Source organism: Onychostoma macrolepis, chromosome 02 (assembly GCF_012432095.1).
Source record: "Onychostoma macrolepis isolate SWU-2019 chromosome 02, ASM1243209v1, whole genome shotgun sequence".
In the NCBI taxonomy this organism is placed as follows: Eukaryota; Metazoa; Chordata; class Actinopteri; order Cypriniformes; family Cyprinidae; genus Onychostoma; species Onychostoma macrolepis.
In genome coordinates this window covers 25,808,562-25,832,036 of record NC_081156.1, presented here as the reverse complement: position 1 = coordinate 25,832,036, position 23,475 = coordinate 25,808,562, and the positions used below count along the sequence as shown (strand labels likewise).

Sequence of the window (23,475 nt, the reverse complement as noted above, 5' to 3'; positions counted from 1 at the left end):
AAGCTGGTTAGATGAGATTGCATATTTGGCAAGTAAATCACAAAGTAGTTGCAGACAATCAGGTCCGTAGCCTGAGGGACGAGAGTCTAGCCCACGGTTTAAATCATTCCCACAATGCCCTCCTTCATCCAGCGGCGAAACCCAATGCTGGGAACCCGTTACGAGAGAAAGACAGTTTTGTAAATCAGATATATCAATAAAAACACATTCATGTCTTACACAGCATTACCAGCAAAACAAATTTTGCCCTCAATCGCAGTATTGATAGTTTTCATTTTCATTTCTGGAGTATGTATGAGTATGCGTGTGTATGCCAAGGGGAATGGGTCAACAAACCATCTAAAAGGCTATTTAATTTCTCATACTACTCTCTCTATTCCTTGCACGGCTGATCGCAAACTGTGTTTTTCTGTTATGATCTACATTCCAGGGTAAATAAGGTCTTAGCATCGACAGCTATTAATTTTTAATCACCTCTGATGTTGCATTTTCACATTGAGGAAAACATATACACGGCTCATTTGATAAAGTGTTGCAAACCATTTTCTACATTTCAGTTCTACTTTTCATGAACAGAATTAAAAGACAAAATTAACAAAACACTGATTTAGATATATTTGATTCCTATATAAATATGGTGGCACTGTTGTTGGTGTTACCAGCTGTCACATTGACATTACAGAAATGAAATGATCAAAATCAGAATTTATATTTATTCAAATGTAATATATGTATATTATACATTTTAATAATACATGACATATTAATGCCTTTATTAAATATTGTTTTATAATACATTTAATAGAATTATCGATCATTACATTATTCTTTTTAGAAAAATAATTCAGCCTAATTGACTGATATACACTCAGACTCTCTCTCTCTCTCTCTCTCTCTCTCTCTCACACACACACACACAAAGACAATCACAACTTCTTCTAGTCAATACTTCATGATATCCGCATAAAGAAATGCTGAGCACAGCACCTTTTTTATATTGGCACACATGCAATTTATTGGCATGCAGACCTTAAGTGGTTTAATAGCCTTGTTTGTCTTTCACCCTCTCGGAAGTCAATGTTTTAACTGGATTTAAAAAAAAAAAAAAAAAAAAAGGTAGAGAACAAAAGTATGACCACTGTATCCTTAGCTGTCGTGTATGAAGCAGAGTGGGATGTGTGTTTGATTTATAGTGACAAGTGCAGTGTCGGTGTAAGATTAATGGAGTCATGTATCATAAATATTTTCCCGCAGAATGACTGTAATCCTTAAGCGGTGAGAGGATCTGCTCTGCCTCACATACTGTGCACTGCATAAAATGTCCAAACAACTACAGCGACACAGAGCTGATGTAAATTGCTCATTTCACATTCAAAGTGTTTAACCAATCATAGAAGAGGCCATTTGAATAAAATGCATTTTAATAGAAATGCTTTCGCCTATATAGCCTAATATTCTATGTACATAAAAGACAATACGAAACAAAAAAAAAAGTGTTCATATGGAGTGATTCAGTGAAGCCAGATGCATCTCCCTTCCTCCTCCCCCTCCTCCTCTCTTCTGTCCCCATCTAAATCCTCTGGATTGATGAGGAGCGCTTTTCCAAAGAGCTCTACGCCTGATGCAACACATTACGCCCCGGTGACGGTGACATTTGCAAATAAATAAAGTTGCAGCGAAAGTGTGTCAGAGTGTTTGCTGAGGCCATTTGTTCAGTGAACAGGTAGCCTTTTCTCTGAGGAAAGGTCGCTCTTTAAAACCCACACACAACAGATAAAGAGCATTTCTGTGGTCTTTGTTTGGTTAAACCTAGTGATTACTGATGTCTTTAATAGCACAGCGTCTAATGGAGGGCGGAAGCTGACCCAATACAACCGCCTTGCGGATGAGAACCACTAATTTGGACGCGTTAAATCGGGATAAACAATTACGAAATGGCAGAGGAAAGAGGAAGCCAGTGATAATGCGGATAACACAGGTGGATGACTGTTATATCAGTTACTCACATAGCTTCTGATAAAGCCTGTGGTGGCAAAACAAAAGAGACTTTATTTAACTAAACACCACACATCACAGTTCAGCTCTGACGCTTCACAAACATAACTGTGTGTCTAAAGAGGCTTTAAGTGAAAACCACTTGCAAACTGTATGCAAGGAAGTAGAATTAATATGAAATGAAATTTAAATAAACTTTTTTAAAAAATTGAGTTTGCATTTGCTTTTACAAAGTCTTGTATTAGTTGTTTTGTTAAAAAATAACAGACCGACAGATGGACAGACGGACAGATAGATAGATAGAATGCTAGACAGACAGACAGACAGACAGACAGATAGATAGATAGATAGATAGATAGATAGATAGATAGATAGATAGATAGATAGATAGATAGATAGATAGATAGACAGACAGACAGCTAGATAGAACAGTAGAACTATAGAAGAATAGATGGAATGACAGAACGATAGATAAAATGATAGAACAACAGAACGAGATGATAGATAGATAGATAGATAGATAGATAGATAGATAGATAGATAGATAGATAGATAGATAGATAGATAGAATGACAGACAGACAGACAGATAGATAGAACAGTAGAATGATAGAACAATAGATGGAATTATAGAACGAGAGAACGATAGAACGATAGATAGATAGATAGATAGATAGATAGATAGATAGATAGATAGATAGATAGATAGATAGATAGATAGATAGATAGATAGATAGATAGATAGATAGATAGATAGATAGATAGATGGTTCTTCTATGGCATCGTTTGAATGACCTTTTGAAGCACCATTATTTTTAAGAGTAGATAGATAGATAGAACTCTAGAACGACAGACAGACAGACAGACATACAGATAGATAGATGATAGAACAGTAGAATGATAGAACTCTTGAACGACAGACAGACAGATAGACAGATAGATAGATAGATAGATAGATAGATAGATAGATAGATAGATAGATAGATAGATAGATAGATAGACAGACAGACAGATAGAACATTAGAATGATAGAACAATATAATGATAGATAGATAGAACGATAGATAGAATGACAGAACAAACGATAGAATGAACAATAAATAGAACGACAGATAGACAGACAGACAGACAGACAACCTTCCTAATTTCTCATCTCTTTGTCTCTTCTGTTCTTTCTTACTTATCTCACTCTATTTCTGTCCCTAGAGAAGTGAATTCATCTACAAGTGTAACTCTAACTTGACTTGCTTTCTCACATCTAAAAGACTTTTGTCCATTTGTGTCCCAGCCCTGCTCAGATTCATCATCCAATAAAACCAGATACAAAACACCATCTATGACTCGATACCAGATCAAAGCCAGCAAAACACTTTACAGTAAGATTCATATCTCGCCTCATCTCACACTTCTGGCAAATAAAACACTGCCTTATCACACAGTTCCATCGCCTTACATAAAATGGGTCTGAGGATTTACTGTAAGGATTTTAAAGGATTCATGTTTGCTGCAGAGATAAATGTTTCTCTCAACACAACATGTGAATCATTTTCCCATGACTGCCTCTGTTGTCTGCAGGAGCAGACTGCATGGGCTCTTCACAGGGTTTGGTTTCAAACAGGCATGCTCATGTATCGATTATCGTCGGCAGGCAGCATTGTACATGGGCAAGAAAAGCAGAGAGACTGTGGGACCATGTTACTGGAACAGGACGCCCCAGAGACAAGCTAGAGTCCACTCCAGGATTTTATTGTAATAAATCATTAAATACAACACTTTTATCATAATCCATTGATCTGTTGCACTTTTAGTTCATTGCATTAGTGAATCTGTACTGGAAGCATATGGGGAAGAAAAATGTTTGTTATTGTCTGACATACATTGTGGCCAGGCTGAAAAATTAGCTGACATTTGGACAGTTTAAGGGTGTGTTTACACTTGGCAGGCTTGGTTTGAACAGACTCTGGTGCGATTGCTCTGTTAGTGTTGTTCATTTGAATAAGTGTGAAGGCTGCCATACCGAACCTTGGTGCACAACGAGTGGACCGAGATCCACCTTTTTCATGTTTGGTAAGTTCAGTAAGTTTGCAAAATATATTTGCAGTGTGAACACTATCTGTACTGAACCAGGACTAAATATACCATGTTTCTTTTCTGGTCCAGACTTAAAGATCCAAGAGAAGCAAACAACAAATTTAAACACACACTAAGATGATCGGCATTGGACAGTGATTAAAATTGCTTGAATCACATGAATAGATTAGGTCGCTACTGCACTTTTTTTTTTTTTTTTATTTAACATTAACATTTTATATTATACACTGTTTGAATTATAATATATATATATATATATACACAGTATATAAAATATTTATTTTATTTATTTTATTCAGCATACAAGCATTCAAGAAATCAACAGTAAAACATTTATAAATAAAATAAAAATATTAAAATAAATTCCATAAAATATTTAGGAGCTGTTTTCAACATAATAACAAAGGAAATGTTTCTTGAACACCAAATCAGCATATTAAAGTAATTTCTGATAGATCATGTGATTTAAAGAGTAATCTTTAATAGTATTACAGTTTTTATATTTTGATCGAATTAATGCAGACTTGGTAAGCACCGCTTTTGAAATTTTTGCACATAAATTAAAAAATATTCAAGATCTTTGAATTCTTCGTTAATCTACATGCTTTCTAAGAAAATTCTCTGGCTGTCATCTGGTATCAGCCACTGAAAAAACAATTTCACTCGCTCGATCACTAGCATAACAACATACATCCAGAAATTGAGACCAACATCAAAACTGTTCCCTTTTTCATTCTAGCCCTCTCTCTTTATCCAGATCTCCCATGATGCTCGCTTTCTCTCTCTCTCGCCTGCTGTTGAAGTGCTTGAGTCCAGGCCAGGGGTGATTACGGACGCTTTGAGTGGGGAGAGCTCAGTGTTCCTCTGGCTGTGATCTCCACTTCCATCCCCTTTCGCTTTCTAATCCCGGCGGAAGAGCTGCTTTAATCTACCTGCCAGCAATCAAACGCCCCGCCAGCCCTTCCAATACCTTAGGCAGAGCCGCACGACTTCACAATGAGGGCGGCAGCCCAAAACACACGCTTTGTCACAGGTGTGAATATACGGACTGCCTACTGAAAAACAGAATCAATATGAAGATAAAAAGGTGTACTGAAACAGCCTACCTATAGAACACATTAGGTCTAAAAACATAAAGTTTATAATAGATTAAGCACAAAAACGCACAACACATACACCTCTCAACCTCTCCGATGCATTTCTCCATCTGAATGAGGCCGTCAATGGTGCTTAGGGTCTTTCGTTCCGCTCTCAGTGGCAGGGGCCAGAGTGTTGTCGTGGTAACAGGGAGGTACAGGGGTACAGCAAGGGGGAAACTGAAGATTTGTGGTTCTCGCTGCAGTAAGACATTAAGGAATGCTGGAGTCGGTGCGGTTTGGTCAGCTCTCTCCACACTGGGTCACTCGGCAGCCAATGGCACATTAGTGAGCACATAATCACTGCTGAGGGCCGAGTCAGTGTACCTGCGAGCAGCTACCAGCATCATGGGCTGAATCCATAATGAGCCAAAGTCATCAGAAAAGCATATGGAAGAGACCGCTTCCTCTTCCAAACTCACAGCTTGCTTGGAAAGACGTATATAAAACCCTTTTAGACAGAGATGCCAGATATTTCAGTGACTGTATCAGTATTAGCGTTTGTTTGTTTGTTTGTTTGTTGGTTGGTTTTTTAATCAGAATCTGTCTGACTGAAGATAATATCAAGGCAAAAAAAGTACTTAACACTTACCCAAAATTACTGTACATTAATAGCATATAAAATTTGTGATCTGTGTTTTAGTATGAACACTAAAATAAATAATATTGGCCATCAAATTCTAATATGACCATTTCTTATTAAACAGTTTTGCTGCTTTAATATTTTGGTGGAAACTGTCAATTTTCAAAAAAGGAAAAGAAAATATATATTTTTTTAATACTGTCAAACGATTAATCGCATCCAAAATAAAAGTTTTATTTACATAATATATGTGTGTGTACTGTGTATATTTATTATGTGTGTGTGTGTGTATATATATATATATATATATATATATATATACATACACACATTCATGTATATATTTAAGAAAAATATGTTATGTTTGTATATTAAATGTATTTATATATAATATAAATTATATGAATATAAATATATACATATAAATACATGTAAATATTTTCAAAATGTGTACTGTGCATATTTATATAAATAATAAATATACACAGTGCACACACATTATTATGTAAACAAACTTTTATTTTGGATGCGATTAATCATGATCCATCGTTTGACAGCACTACTTTTTTTCAGGATCTTTAAATGAATAAAAGCTCAAAAGAAAGATTAATCAATGCAATGCATCGTATATTTTATGCAAATCTTACTAACTTTGGAACTGTAGTGTGTGTATGTAGAGCTCTTTTGAAACAATGTACATTGTAAAAAGTGCTGAAGAAGTGAAATTAATGAAATTAAGTCATTAACCATGACTGTTCACATTACTGAAAAAAAAAAACAATGATGTAGAAATACTTTTCACTCGGACACTGCTAGTAAATTTCACAATTATTTACAAAGACATGGCAAGGAACACTGAATTAAACATGCAATTGTGTGTATTAAGACTAAAATAGTATTTTCTTGTAAACCTATTCCAATAACCTTTTATTTGCAACTTATTTATTTATTTTTTTTAATTATCTATATTCAGAAAATGTAGCTGCCAGCAACAACACAATTTAGACATCTGAGATACAGATTTGTAATGTATATGTTCTTATTTTAAATAGCATTCTCTCAATCTGGTACTGTAAAATACTGAGAAAAAAAGGCTTTCCTGTAGCTCAAATAGTAGAGCATGGCGCTAGCAACGCCGAGATCATGGGTTCGATTCCCAGGGAAAGCAAGAGCTGATAAAATGTAAAAACTGTAACTTGAATGCAATGTAAGTCGCTTTGGATAAAAGCGTCTGCTAAATGCATAAATGTAAATGTAAATGTAAAAATGTTGCAAACTGAAAATACTGGTATTTGTTAGCCCTCTGAAAGTACTGTAGAATTTATCTGAAGCACCGCAAAGCCAAGCAAGCACAGACACACACAAAACTGGACAGGAGAGAAGGAAAACTGAATACACCCGCTTACGCACACACATGCACTCTGACAATCACACAGGAGGACAAAGCTTAGAGTCATGGGAACACAAAGCTTTAGAAGACAAGATTTTTGAATGACAGCATCCTCAAGTCCCTCGGCACCAAATTGGCCACAGGAGGGAAAGAATGAGAGAAAGCTGGAAGAGAAAAGAGTGTGAGTGACTGAGAGAGAAAAAGAGAGAGAAAGAGAGAGACTTTCAGTCAGTCCAGGCTAAAGCTCATTGGCATACAAATCCTTCCCACAAACACATCTCCATTCTACCTCTTTTTTCCCCCTATCAGCTGCCAGGTCGCCCTGCTATTGTGCTGCCAACATCAGGCCCAGTCTGGAGAGTGCATGGAGAATGAAGCCCTCAGACAATGACCACTCTTTTCCTCTCCTTTTCATCTCTTTCATTCTCATTTTCCTCTGCCATTTCCCACTGGCCATCAGGCTCTACATGGATTGAACAAAAAGACCACAAAAATTCCCATAATCACCTGGCTGCGAGATGGAAAAGGTTTGATTCCATTCACAAACCGGAGTATCTCTGATTAGTAAGGAATCCTGTGAGGTAATAAATAAATTTAAATACATTTTCAGATAAATTTAATATAACGGATTTTGCCCAAATTGTAAAAATAAATAATAATAGTAAATTATATTTTATATACAGTATATATATATATATATATATACAGTATATATATATATATATACAGTATATATATATATATATATATATATATTTATTTTTTAAAAATGTTTTGTGTGTGTGTGTGTGTGCTGCCAAGCGATTAATCGTGATTAATCGCATCCAAAATATAAGTTTTAGTTTACATAATATATGAGTGTGTACTGTGTATATTTATTATATATATATATATATATATATATATATATATATATATAAAATATAATTTACTATTATTATTTATTTTTACAATTTGGGCAACATCCGTTATATTAAATTTATATAAAAATTTATTTCAATTTAAAATACAAACATGCATGTATATATTTAAGAAAAATATGTTGTTTATATATTAAATATATTTATATATAATATGAAATATAATATAATATATATATATACACATGTAAATATTTTCAAAATATATATTGTATGTGTGAGTATTTATATATACATAATAGATATACAAAGTACACATACATATTTTATGTAAACAAAAACTTTTATTTTGAATGCGATTAATTGGGATTAATCATTTGACAGCACTAATATATATATATATATATATATATATATATATATATATATATATATATATATATATATATATATATTCAACTGACAATTAAAGCTGCAGTCCGTAACTTTTTGTTCAAAATTTACAAAATTTATATAATAAATAAGCGAGTACACCATGAATCCATTTTCCAAACAGTGGTTTTGGCATGTCTTGAATCACTACAGTACACCTATAATAAGTGTTTATATTCAGACTATTTAGACTGGTTCGGGTAGGTACCGCTGCGGAGTAGCTGGTCCCTGCATGATTCGTCATAGACATAAAGAGAGAGAAGTAGCTCCGGCTACAATGTTCTTCCGCAAGATGCACGCAGTTCTGTTTATTAACCGCTAGAGCGCCAAAAGTTACAGACTGCAGCTATAATTAATTTTTTTTAAATAATAAATTATTGAACTATTGAAATAAACTATTGAAATATTTGAAATATTTAAAAATATCAGCCAAAAGAAAAGATACATTACTTCATTTCAAAACATTGTTACTAGTTCTTGACCTATGTCACTGTAGTTCTGTCACATTGTGGTTGTAGAAGTGGGTCGTATGACACCAGAAACCTAAATCTGCAAAGGAAGACGAGAATTAATTTTCACCATCATCTACTCACAAACCTCGTTCCATCCATTTTCAGTGCACTTACTTGTGACCACCAATAGTTTTGTGGTGCATTATCGTATCACTTTAACTATTTTCCCTACCAAAAATGCTCCCCGATCTTTATAACATGACCAGGCTGTATTATTTTCCAGTTAAGAGGTGCATTACTTAAATTACACCTCTTTTATCACTGTGTGTTGACCATCTAAAGTGCCGTCTCAAGAACCGCATAAGACTGGATCAGGTCACAGAGACAGCATGTGATATCAGAATGACCCAGGAAACAGCCGTCCGGAGCAGGATGTTGGTTTTGGCTTTTGAAAAAGAGATGTTCATCGAGTGGCAAGGTCGCATTGCATGGAAATGTGAATCTAACCATCGTCTGACCCACCACACAGAAGGAGCCGGCACAGATGAGCTGAGCAAACAGCCCACCATCACCTCTGACAAACAGAATACAGAGACTTGAAGCATGCGGGACACAGGCACTGAGAGATTTCACCCGGTCAATAACACAGAGCCGAGCAAATTGAAAAACCCTGCTGTTTGTTTAGCGCTGCGGTAAGGCGGCAATTCTCTGAGCACAATCGCCTCTCCAAACCACGCAAAAAAGAGAGAAGCTAAGGCCAAAGGCAGACAGATGAATTCAATTAAAACAAATAAAAGGTCAAGACTGGGACCCAGCAAGACCGCAGGGAGAGCGGAGCGCACAGCGTGACGTTTAGAGTCAGGCTCCATTGTGTTGACTAGCCTGCTAATGAGCTTCCAGTGAGAGAACCAGGAGCCGAACATGAGTGTCAGAGGCGTTCATTTGTAGAAACAGAAAGGAAAGAGTGAGAGAGTTAAAAAGGGAGGACTGAGCGGCTCATTTGTTGGAGACAGAAGTATTCGTAGCTGACAGGGCAATGCAGAACAGAGGGCATCCCAGTGAATACAGGTCACCAGCCCAGCATGTCATAGGAAGGGTTCCTTTACAAAAACAACAGATAGAGCCCAAATGACCCGAGTTCAACCAAAACAAATAACCAATCGTGTAAAATGATCCTTTTTTACAAAGAAACTACAGCGATCTGCCAATTCACACTGTTTGTAGGCCATTGTGCACAATTCAAGGCTGATGATGTCCTAAAATCAATAGCTATATGTCTACCCTACCTATTTCATTTTAATTTCATTGCAAATAATATTGGCAATCAATTACCTGGCTCGAGCCATTGTGTGTCCAGAAAATCATTTGCTCTCAGCCTTTGCTCGTGTGTGGTAATAATGGTGTGTACGGTGGGAAATTAAGAGGCTCTCTAAGGTCTTTTTTTATGATTGCACATTGGTGTGCAACCTACAGCGCAAAGCCATCAGTAATCCCAGTAATAGAGGTGAATCAGTGCGGTGAGGCAGCCAATCAATGCCCACGTCAGCTCAAGGTCATGAACAAAATAATGATGGTGATAAAAGCAATCCAATTACACTGATGTGATTAATCATAAAATTATATTATGATTCCCGTTCTCATTATACAGTTAAACAAGTGTAATCAATAAATAGATCTATAGTTATTCTCCTAAAAGAAAGACTCTAGAGTTTCGAAGAGATCTTAAAGGGATTGTTCATCTCTCTACCGAAGAGCATACAAGATGATATTTTGAAGAATGTATGGACAAAAACAGCTTAAACAATAAAAGTCAATGGGGTCCCAAAGAACACTGGATCCCACTGATGAAGAAACAACAAAAAAATTTCAAAGTAATTCTTCTTTTGTTTTCCACAGATGGAAGGAACTATTTGGAACAACATGAGAGTACATGACCAAAAGTCAAACATTTCTCATTTCATTTTTATCCAACATCAAATTATCTGAGGTATTCTTCACACACAATGTCTCATTTGTTTCTATTATTATTTTGCCTGACACATTACTGAAACTTCATTATGTCTCCTAAATGTTAAGAAGATGCAAACTCTGAGAACTAAGACTGATGTCTATTTAGCCGAATATCTATATATACAATTACTCAGAGGGTCTTGATAGACAGACAGACAGAGAGAGAGAGAGACAGATAGACAGATTTATGCAATTTTATAATTCGATACAAATTGTAAACCAAATCTTAAATTAATTTAACATTTTAGAATACCTTGACTTACAGTGAGCTTGTCAATCAAACATTGACTATTATAAGAGCATGGACACTTGATTTTTTTTTTGTGTGTGTGTGTGTGTGTGTGTCCTGCTCTCTTGCTTGTTTTAGCCGAGGCATTTGGCCATGAGGGCACTCTAATCCAGACTGTTTAAACCTGGAGAAAAGGCAGAGAACAGAGGCTCCTTCACAAACAGAGCCTCTTCCCCTGGGGGGAAGCTGAGCCACTAATCCTGCTGCCCAGTAAATGAAAGCATGCAACAGGGACAGGTCACCCAAACTCGCTAGAAGGGAGGAAAGAGAGAGAGGAATATCAGAGCTGTGAAAACAGCCCATGGTGGAGCTAGAATACTAATTCTAAAGCGAAAGAAGAAAAAAAGAAACATAAAATCGATGACCATTCCAGGGGTTCAGCAAAAAGATTAAATGTTCTTTTTAAGCCATTAAACCGAATTAAGCTCACCAACCCGGATCAGACTCAATCTAATCTTTTCTCAAGCAGGTGGTATGAACCCTCCGCTGGCAGACTGCAAGAGACTAAACAGAGCTCTTCTTCATTTCATTGTAAAATTAGTTTTGAATCAGTGTCTAGTCGTGTGCTTGTTGAAACTCTGGAAAACACGCTTGGTGATGTCTTGGCATAATTGTGCTAAGATCTCCATGAATGGGGCTCAAAATCCCAACCCTTGTCAAAATAAAAACCAATTTTTTTGGTTCTGCCCCAAATTTTTCATATTCTAAATTCACGAAACTGTGAGATGCACCGCAAAACAAAACCCTGACAAAATAATTTGTGTGCTACACGGCGCCCTCTGCTGTTCACACCAGCTGCTGCACTGTCCCCTGACCTCTCTGAATTAATTCCTTCTTAGATGACTTCCACATTTTGGTCCATATGTGGCAAATGACTCCCGTGTCATTGTGTTCGCATTGCTCCAGTGTAACATGGCACCCGCACTCCCACTGCGGCTTAAAATAACAAACGCTGGTCAGTCTTACGGCTCGGTGAGCAAGCACAGCGGGCGTCCTCCAGATGAGAAGACGTTATTTACAGTCACATAGAGCACCACGGAGCATAGCAGAGACAAAGCAGAAGAGACCGTGCTTAGGCGTTGGAAGCCACTGGATGAGCTGTTATGCACTCTGCTCACATACACAGCACATGCTACTACGAAAATACAAAGACATGGGGCAGTCGACTAAAGTCGGCCAATTAGGCCGATAACAGAGTGGAGGGTTCAGAAGAAAGCAGAAAACATTATAAAGAAGAAAGAGGCTAGAAGAACAAGCCCTGCTGGGAGGGAACACAGGGAAAAAGAAACAGAGCGAAAGTGATTTTCAGTCACCGGACGGCCAGAGACACCAACCTTTAAAGCACTGTTTAGTCCTTCTGTTGGGCACAAAATGAATTGTCTCCCATTTCCACTGGTTAAACACAGTTTCATCATCTTCTAAAATGCATTTTTCATCCAACAAAATACATTTTCCTCAGGTTTTGAGAGTTGGCATTGGTGCAATCTAAATGCTTCTTTCACTCAAAAAGCTGATTTCTTCCATTTATGAATGAATTCACTGAAAGGACCCAGAAAAAAGAGAAGTTTTTTCACTCTTCTGCTCGGGATAGGAAATTACTGCAAAATCTCTCTGCCTCGATGGAAGCATTATCTTCATTGTCTATCTAGGATGCATTTTGCATTCATAAGATCTGACTGTCTTTATTACAAAAAACAAAAAACAACAAAAAAACCATACTGAAATATTTGCTGGACAACTCAAACCTCTGGCACACACAGAGAAACATGCTCTTTTTTTTTTTTTTTTTGAGATAATGAAAATAAACCTTCATTAACATAAGCATAAATTACTATTACAAATGTATTTATTTTTAAATAAAGTGATAAACTACTTGGCCAGTTTCATGTGTTCTCATTCTTGTGGCAGAGAACTGGTACTTATATGCTATTTTAGGATTTTTTTATTTATTTAACAGACTGTGGAACAGATTTTTCTAGCGTGTATGGAGACTGCTATATAGACAAGATGCAGTCACCATTAACAAATCACCTTATGGTCACTGATAAATGATCAGGCTTATAGAGACTTCTCTCTTGTTCCAGCTGGCCATACGGCACATTGCACACAACACACCGCTCAATTTCTGGACACATAAGACTTTTACCTGCTCAAATGATATTCTTAGTTTAGTTTTATTTGCTTTTTAATCCTTAGCAAATGTATGTGCTTTCAAATAACTTTTAACACTTGCTATAATATTAAATAATAACATATTAAATAACTTTTTAACACATAGTCATAGTTCTTCCAGTTAACTTTTAACTGGGGGTGAATAAATAAATAAACTAAAAAATATATTGCTTTACTGTTGTACTGTGACTTTCGAGTAGAGTATAAGAGTATTCACAGCTTATTTTCTATTTATTTATTTTATTTTATTTTATTAGCTGTGGTAGCAAACGTGCATTACAATAATTCTTAAAATTTCACATCTGTGATCTGATCGTGTGCAATCGTTTTCATTATCCTAATAACTGGCACGTGTGTAGTGTAAAAAAAAATTAAAAAATGTCCAACTGCAATCCACAGGGAGCACTTCAAAAGCGAGTTCTACAGGACAAACGTGTTGTACCCTAATATTTCAATAAACCTTATTTAAAAACACATGCACTTGCTATTTTCCCCTGCTTGCTTCATTCACCTTATGCATGATTTATAGAAACCACAGCATCCAGAGCGCACTTCAGAAACTGTGTCTCCCGAAAACCTCAGCCATTAATTAATCCTATTCTTAGTTAATAAACAAAAAGCCCTCTTACCTTCATTCTCTGGGTAATTCCGTAAGGCTTGACTCGGTGTGAGGGAGGGGAAAAGAAGGAAAAGAAAGAAAAGAAGGGACGGATAAATCCAAAGGGTTGCCATTTTCAGGCTGCGCTGAGCGCGCGCTGCATCCCTCTCGCTGTAGAAAGTTACTGAGGCTCGCGATCAGAGCTCAAGTGAGGAGAGGAGAGGAGAGCAGAGCAGAGGAGAGGGAGGGTCCTGGACTAGCCTCGGAGAGTGTCAATCATCCCGGGCTGCCAGGGAAACGGAGGACGGCGGGAGGCGCGCGGCTGCTTTTAAAGGAGCGAGCTCGATAAAGATCTCAACCGCCACACGGAAACTGAAGGAAGCGCGGACGATGACAGCTGTCACATTTCATTTTAGACTGGCTTAAAACTGCTTAATTCTAATTTTCTGAGGTAAGTTTAGTAGTAGGGACACTTTGTTTGATGGTGTAAGTTTCTGAAGTAAGCTATATTAGGCGGGAAAAAAGAAATCGTCTCGTATTACTACGAAATAAACAAACATGGAATAATTTAAGTGATCCTCTTTTTAGCCATAAAATTGCACTTCGTTGACATACAGTATAGGTTTAAGAAAATTTAAGGTCAAAGGTCAATTTAAGGTAAAAATTAAGGTAAGTACTATAGCGCTTCTAGCTATGCAAGTTATGCGATTTTGTTCAGTTGCAGTAGGGGTTATGCGCAAGTTGTGTTGGGCTAGTTACTCAAAGAATGTAATATATTACTCATTACTAGTTACTCCATTCAAAAGTAGGCCTAATATTGTTACTTTACTTATTACTTTCTGGCAACAGTAATTAGTTACACTACTAGTTACTTTTTCTTCATGCCCCACAGAAGTTGTAACTGTGTATCTTCCACATAAAATTCTTCTAGAATATTACTAACAACATATTTCTGCCTCATCATTTGACCAAAATCCACATTGGATCACAGTCAAAAGTTATTACAAAAAGTTATTACAAACACTCAGTGGTGATTGATAGTGACATTCAAGTAGAAGTGTTGTATTTACCTCATTGATTGTCATGTGTAGCTTGAAGCTAATAGTAATTTCTCCGTTACCCATATACGATTATATTTCATTATGTATTTTCAAATCACATAAGTGTGTAAGAAACTGTTTAATTTTTCCAAAAGATTTTTAATTATAGTAACATAATGTACCACATGCTGATCAGAGGGATGTGGGTTGGATGTAATGCCAGAGTAAAGTAAAGCCACAACTTACACAACAGTGTTCAGATCATCTTTTTTTCCTGACAAAATCAATATAATGCAATATTCCGCTCTGCTGAATGTATGCTTTTCCATATTCCAAGCTTGCCTGCTGCACTGGGGACATCACATGCATGTGCGAGTCGTGACAATTATGAAAATCTAGGAATTATTTGATTGTTAGATTTTAAATCAGCAGGGTTGAGGCATCAAAAGTATCAAAAACGAACCAAAATTAAGCTGTTTTATGGATGGTAACTGTAATATTATTACTGAAATCTTATTAGTAATTAGTTACACTACTGCAAAAAGTAATATTATTACAGTAACTAAGTTACTAGTAACTAGTTACTGCCCAATACTGTGCGCAACAGACTTACGCATTCTGTTAACATGTGTCGCCGCTTCCAGTTCAAGCGTTTTGCATATGCATACAACAATGATCATCACATAGGCTTATAATGATTGATATCTTAAAGTTTTGTATTTTTATTCTTTTCACTAACCTTTAGATATAAAAATGTAATAAAAATCAATAAAAACAGATAGCTATTTTAACATGATTACCTTAAAGGGGTCATCAGATCGCTTACATATTGCCATTCACTATTCCCTACATAACTTACACTGTTAGACATTTCAGAGGGTTTTTACAGTAACCTAAGTTACTGTAATTAAGATTTACAGTAGCAAACTGCGTTTGATTTACAGTTGCAAACTGTACTGTTTTACTGTAAATTACTTTTAAAAAATCCAATTCATCAGTATACTACTGTAATTCATTCATTTTAATATAGATTTCATTAGATTTGATTATTTTTTATATATAATTCATTTTATTATTACTCTACTGTACATAGGTACTACTGGCATTCAGTTAAAACAGACACAATAATTACAACATATCAAATTCTTTATTTAAAACATTGGATGTAACACTTAAAAATATAGTCTTCCAATGCCGGAACAGTGCATCTTCACCATTTCTCCTGTCTTAGGACGTTTTGCAGTGCATTTTGTTGTGTCCTCTGGATTTATCCTCACAAAGAATCTTTAGGCAACCGAAACATAATGGAGAATAAAGACAAACATCTGCAAAACGCAGGTGCTGCTCCAAAACGTGGCCACCACCATTGCTCACCATCCACTTTGTTAGTGACAGAAATGTCTTCTCTGTAAGTTTGTTACCGCCATGTTGATGGGTAAATGTTACTAACGATAGGTAAACTGGTGTGCAAAAATCTGACACAAACACACAGACAAACGTACATATATTTTTACCTTGCTTGCTGGTCTTATTCTCTCGTAAGGTGCATCGACACACAGCGCAGATGTTCTCCGGAGCTTCCCACATCCCCGGGAAAAACCCGCGGCGCTGCTCCACTGGATCTGTGTCTTCGATAAAAAACAATATAGAACCCATTATATATAGTATATACAGTATTATTATATACTACAGTGGATGCGGACAGTGAAGTGATGCCCCGGTGTATTTCTGACGTACAGATGCACTCCAAGCGCTCGCGCTGTTTCTGACACGAAGTACAAACGGATTTTCCAATCATTACAAGCGATGTAACACATCCAGTGTAGTCAGTCCCAAGCTGTTGCGGCATTATGGACATGGTGCAGGGCAAATCGTGTCGATCCAAATGTAAGAAATGAGGAAAATAAAACAACCTCAATAGAATGGCGCCAAAGAGGCCGTTACAGCAAATACAGTAGTATACAGCAATTTTTAAAAATATAGTAAGTCTTTGTATGTGGGGTCTGACGTCACAGAAAATTCCCATGATGCAAAGGGTATTACAGTTATTTAATGTAAAGGGAATTTGCAGTATTATACTAGGTGATATACAGTAAATAACTGCAGAAATTACAGAAATGTCTAACAGTGTATATAGTCCACTTGAAAGAGTGAGTGAAAACCAGTGAACCAATATGGACACTGAGTGCACCAAAAGGGCTGCTGCTTTTCGCAGTTTGTGCTTGCTGATACAACTTGCATTTTGGAGACCACCACTGTGGAGACGTGGGAATTCAATAAACAGGTACATCGGTTATACACTAGTATTTGTACACTAGTCCACTATGGTTTCAGACACTACAAATGCTGTCCTCTCAATTAGCACACTATATGAGATTTCAGACACATCTTGTAATACTGCAGTCATGATAAACCTGACAGAGCAACAAAAAAAAGTGTGCTGTTCATCACACTTTTAAGTGTGTGTCTTTTTGTATGGCTCATAACTTAAACAACTTATTTCAAATCTTATTGCTGAAATTTTATCATTATTGTGCCACAGTTAGCCATTATTAGGCAGAAAAAAAATAATGAAATGTCTCATATTAGTTTGGAAAAAGCAAATAATTATAATTAAATAATTATTTACATATAATTCTTAAATTATTGCCTTAAATTATTAAGGCATGTTAAAAAAGCAATCGGAATACAGACTAAAGCAATAAGCCAAGAATTTTAGGCATGTAAAACTGTGGTAAAAATGATTGTAACACATAGCAGCTGCTTTTATAACAGCAAAAATAGCGGAAACTGTCATTATTTACTCACCCTCATGTCATTCCAAACCTCAAAAACATTCTGTCTTCTGTGAAACATACAAGATGATATTTTACAGAAATGTCTACAATAAAAGTCAATGACTAGCAAAACTGTCAATGGACAGCAAAACAAAACTGTTCTTCTTTTTGAGGAGTTACCACATTTTTTTTCAAAATATCTTCTTTTGATCAGTAAATGATAATAGAACTTTTTTTTTTTTTTTTTTAATCCCATTAAACACATTAACAATAATCACACACAAAAACAAATCACAAAAAGTGCTTATAGGAACATTACATTTGAATTAAAATGTGCCCATACATATCCATTAATCTGCTATTGCAATGCACTTGAGCATAGCTCATCCAATAAGAGTTTGGATCCGGAACTATTCTTCTTTTTTTTTTTTTTTTTAAATAAGGTACTCAAATGGACTACAGTAGAATTAAATTTGCATGATATAATTTGTAATCTTGGCCAGATCTGGGAATCATAGCGGAACAATGACCAGTGAAACCAGCGTCATTTTATCCACTTTCTCTCTGCTCCAACTGGGAGTTAAGTGTCCAATTAAGACAATTAAGCAATTTACACCCTATACAGGCTGCATACCAATTACCTCATTTCCCAGAGGGGCGAAATAAGAAAAGGTTTTTAGAAGGCTTCATTCATCCAGTAACAAACCTCCGTCATGGCAACACTATCAATGACATGGCAGGGCTCTCAGACTCCTCAACTATCACCAACCCCCTTCTAAGGCCGTTTGTGTGTGGGATGTCTTTAAGACACTCACAATCCTCATGGTCACTGTAGATTGTCTCTGAATGCCACAGTAAAATGCAGTGTCAGCTTCTTCACTTCAAAACAAACCATGGAAGTCCTGACAGTGTATATGAAATATGTCGGCAATATTCCTTTCGCTTTCATAACACAAATGGCCATTAGAGGAGGATAGTGAGCTACTGTTAAAAGTTCTTCATAGAATCACTGCCCGGTGTACATTTAGCTTCAGCCAGTGCTATGCTCAACACACAAACATACACAAAACCTTTCTTCTCAGACTAATTCATTTGCCATTTGTGCATTTCTGCCATTCTGTGTCATTTTGAGCCACATCAAAGCTTAATGGTTGACTTTTTATCCAAAGGAAATGCTTCAGTCTCTACCTTTTTTTCAGCCCATTTCTAAAAGGATTGAACTCTGGTCACCTGCTCTCTCCCCCTTTCACCCTGAAAGGTCAGTCAGTTATAATGGCTTGGATTGGGGGCCAAATCCAACTCTTCATCGTGCAGATTGTTCTATTTGGCAGGTTGCGCTGCTGTGCAGATTTACTGCTGGAAGAGAAACTAACCAAAAGGAAAAAAGAACACCACATGCACATTGCACCACAAAAGAAAGCAATCTGTTGACTTCGAAAACAAAGCAAGGTATGCAAATGCATTTTGGCTGTTACTTTACTTTATTACATGTACATGTACATTTAAATTAGAAATTACTTCAATCTGAAACTGAAATATATTTATACACACACACTACTGTTCAAACGTTAGGGATCAGAATGCTTTTGGGTGCATGCATGTGAAAAAAAAAAAAAATCAGCAAGGGTGCATTTAATTGATCAAAAGTGACAGTAAAGACATTTATAGTGTTACAAAAGTTTACTGTTTCAAATAAATGCGGTTTATTTGAACTTTCAATTCAGTAGATAATCTGGAAAATAATCTATCACGGTTTCCACAAAAATATTAGGCAGCACAACTGTTTTCAACTCATATTAGAGTGATTTCTGAAGGATTATGTGACATAAAGACTGAGATAATGGCTGCTGAAAATCCAGCTTTGCCTATTACAGGAATAAATCACATAAATATATTAAAATAGAAAACAGTTATTTTGAATTTTAATATTTCACATATTACTGTTTTACTGTATTTTCGGTCAAATAAATTAACTCCAAACTTTTGAACAGTAGTGTGTATGTATATTCCACTTGTATCTATTTTCTTCTAAAAGCAAGTTACACCTACCTGACTAAATTACACCTGTCCCAAAACAGTTCAACCCATGTTTCAATCTTAAATCTTTAGCTGAAACCACTGGGCTTGTGGTAGTACAGGGCTCGCTGAAAGGGTCGTCTGCCATGCTGAATACACCTAACACTCTCATAGGCTTTTCAGAGCTACTCACTCGTGTGTTAATGTCTCTATTGTGGCGGACCAAACATTTAATGGCCGGCAGTTTGGTGCTCGCATTTAGAGGCAAAGAAAGGCTTTTTATGAGGAGGTGGGGGCACTGATCCAGAGACCCTCTGGAACATCATCGGCCGCCAATGAGGGGAGGGCTGGACGAGGCTAATGGGCAAAGAAAGAGAGAGAAAGTTGAACAGCCTGCCTGTGGCCGTGTGCCTCGGTTTCCAAGATAGATAGTTTGAGCGTGAGGAACATAATGGAGGGAGGGAGAGTGATAGTCTGCTCATGAACGGAAGGAAGCAAATTGAGAGATGAGTGTGGGGTTGGCGGAGGAGGTGTAACTATAACAGAGAAAGGGAGCAGCGCTTTGGCACTTTAGTAGCTCCCGTGCAACTGAACCACATGGCATGCAGCATGCAGCAGGTAATTCATCATGTCAGAGTTTGCAAGAGACTGCACACACAAAAGTGAGAGTGTGGGAAAGCCCAGGACAACAATGAAAGCTTACAAGACATCCCCCCCCCCCCAATAAACACCCCCTGTTCTCCTCTCCCATCTCCTAAGGAATCCCTCCATGAGCCCAGAACTTCGCCTGCCACACTGTAGAGCAGACAGCCATTCATTCCCATCCAACAAGTAGCAAGTGAAAGAGAATAAGAAAAACTTTGTGCACTCCAGTTGCCAGTCACTATTTCACACTCTTTCTTTCTCTTTCTCTCTCTTTGTGCACCTGATGTTGTTGTCAGGTCTACTTGATAAGACTCGAAGACAAAACCCACTGAAATGGCCCAAGCCTTTTAAAGCTTGATCTGTTGGCCTTTTTCTAGACCAAGCTCTATTTCTGAGCTCTATGTCACTCTACTATCTCTAGGAAAAAATACACCCAGCCAGGAAGAATATATTCACCACAGCAGCTACCAGAGAATACAATTTTAGTTTCGTACTGAACTCATGAATGCCTTACTGTCTTGTGACAAAATATACGAAACAGGATATTTGCTTCTCAGTTCTTTATCTAAGATTTGAAACAAACTTTTGGCAGCTTTCTGGGTAGTCATGTAGGAAACCACAGTAATTTCCTGAATGGTTAGTGGGCTACAGGGGTGCGTTTGCTTTTGTACGTATTTCTTTGTAACTCTCTTTTGGCATTACCATGCTGAGTTACCAGCTACATGGTCTTTGAATGTAGCCATATTTCAAAACTAGTTCATCTTCATGTCTGTATGCATATCTGAGATCCACAGCCAATATATCACCTTCTTTAGAAGTTTATAGGCCCAATATAGTGGCCTAGTGTATGAAAGGTTAACCAGTCTATCCATAATAGATCCTGAGACAGAGTAAGTTCTAGTGCTCTTGACCCAGACTCGCAAGGGAATATGAAACCTCTCCCTTCTTCATACAATCATTACACTGTCTGCATGCTGGAGTGGAATGTATGGCTTTACTGCTGATATATGAAGTTTTGCACTGCGTTCAGTGTTAAAGAATTTAAAACAAACACAATGTAGATCAAATTAATGTTTAGTGTAGTTTCTTCTCAGGGCAGTTAGTTCAGGGACCAACCTTTATTAACATTGCATACCAAACGTTTAGCCATACTACAGTATTAACATGACTACATTTTGGCAAATCATACAACGATTCACTTGTAAACTAAAAACAAACAATGCTGTAATTGAAAACCAGACATATTAGGTGTCGTTTTAACTTTCTTTAATGATAAACTCAAGCTTGTTTGTCTTTCTAAAGTTTTGACTGCACTGGGGGGAATTCTGAAGGAACTTTCGAGATGAGGTATGAACACTGTTACAAAACTCTACCTGCCAGGTCTCTTTTTATGCATTCATTTAGATTCTACTACAAATGGCATCAACATAAATTTACCAAACTGACACATTTTTTATTTCCTTAAAAAGGAACTGAATCTGTTCAGGATTGTTCATAACAAGGAGCATAACTCTAACAATAACTATAAATCTTTCAATAATCATTTCAATTCTTTGAGAACAGGAAAGATGACACCACATCTATAACGACAGAAGAACAATATCATTGGAATTACTTTTAGAATTTTTTTTTACCAGCTGATGAATGACAAAAACACTGACTGCCGATTAGAATCCACCCAACTTTAAATAGTTAGAGCATTTCCAGTGGCAGACTACTGTACATAAGCAAGCGCTTATAATAAACAGAATGCTATTGCAATTGGTATGGACACTATATATAATAGCCCTAATACTCTGGAATAAATTCAAAGTATACCCTTGAACCTGATTAAGTACTTGGAATCATACTTTTATATGCACAGTTTTTGTAACCTATAATACGTATTTGATGAGAAAATTCATAGATGATGAGAAAATGTTAATTTCTTAGGGATAAACTATCCTCTCCACACCAAAAATATCTTATTCATTCTGTACACTGCCAGCAGTTACACTGAGAGAAAATCCATGTGTGATTTGTCACCATTTCCACAGACTTAGACACCCAGGCACACAAGCCCCATCCCTAATGGACACTCTGTGCACGCTAAACAAATTAGGCCCGTGCATTACAGCTAGAGTGCTAGACAGAGAGAGATAAAGATGCTAAAGCTAATGGCTACCAACACTCTCTTCTAACACCATGATGGATAACCGTGGGTAACGTAGTTACAAAACTCCCCAGAGGCACGATCGACAGGCAGCCCCGCAGCTAGACGTCAAAGGACGTTCACATACCCACAGCAAATGAGTGAAAGCATTACGATCCATCAACGCTCAGACACCTTTAACACCATTACGGAGATGCTTTCACTTAACAGAGTCTAGACTAGGCAAAAACAAACTTATCATCTTCACCTATGGATGATGGAGTGACGCCTATATGTAATGACTAGGGTAGTTTATACATTTATTGGTGTCAAGGTCACATGTCCAGGTCAATAAACACAGTTGCACAGTAAGGCTACATGAAGTTTTATTTTTTGCCATGTTTCATGTTTTCTGTTTTCTGGATTCAATTTTTTATAGGTTTAATTAAATCCTAATAATTAAAAAGGAGGTCTAAACAGCTTAAAGGGATCGCTCACCCAAAAATGTAAATTGCCCCATAATTTACTCACCTTCAAGCCATCCTAGGCATATGTGACTTTTTGTTTTTCAGATGAATACAATTTGAGTTATATTAAAAATGGCCTGGCTCTTCCAAGCTTTATAATGGCAGTGAATTGTGGTCAAGATTTTGAAGCCCAAAAAGTGCATCCATCCATCATAAAAAGCACTCCACATGGCTCTGGGAGGTGAATAAATGCATTTTTTTTTTTGCATTTTTGGGTGAATTATCCATTTAATCATTGAATTGTAACAATTTAAAAATTAAAAATGTAACAATAATAGGGCACTATATGAAATTTGTTTTATTTTTCCAGATATTCTGTTTTTTTTTTTTTT

The 23,475-nt window shown here is 36.7% G+C and overlaps 1 protein-coding gene across 1 annotated transcript in view; it reads right to left on the bottom strand.

The window, feature by feature from the left end:
• Positions 1-14,240, bottom strand: part of epha4b (eph receptor A4b) — a 115,039-nt gene extending 100,799 nt beyond the window's left edge. The window contains exon 1 of the mRNA XM_058796558.1: positions 14,039-14,240. Within this exon, the coding sequence (XP_058652541.1) occupies positions 14,039-14,141 (103 nt within the window). The 5' untranslated portion in view covers positions 14,142-14,240. The remainder of the gene's footprint in view (positions 1-14,038) is intronic.
• Positions 14,241-23,475: the final 9,235 nt, after the last annotated feature.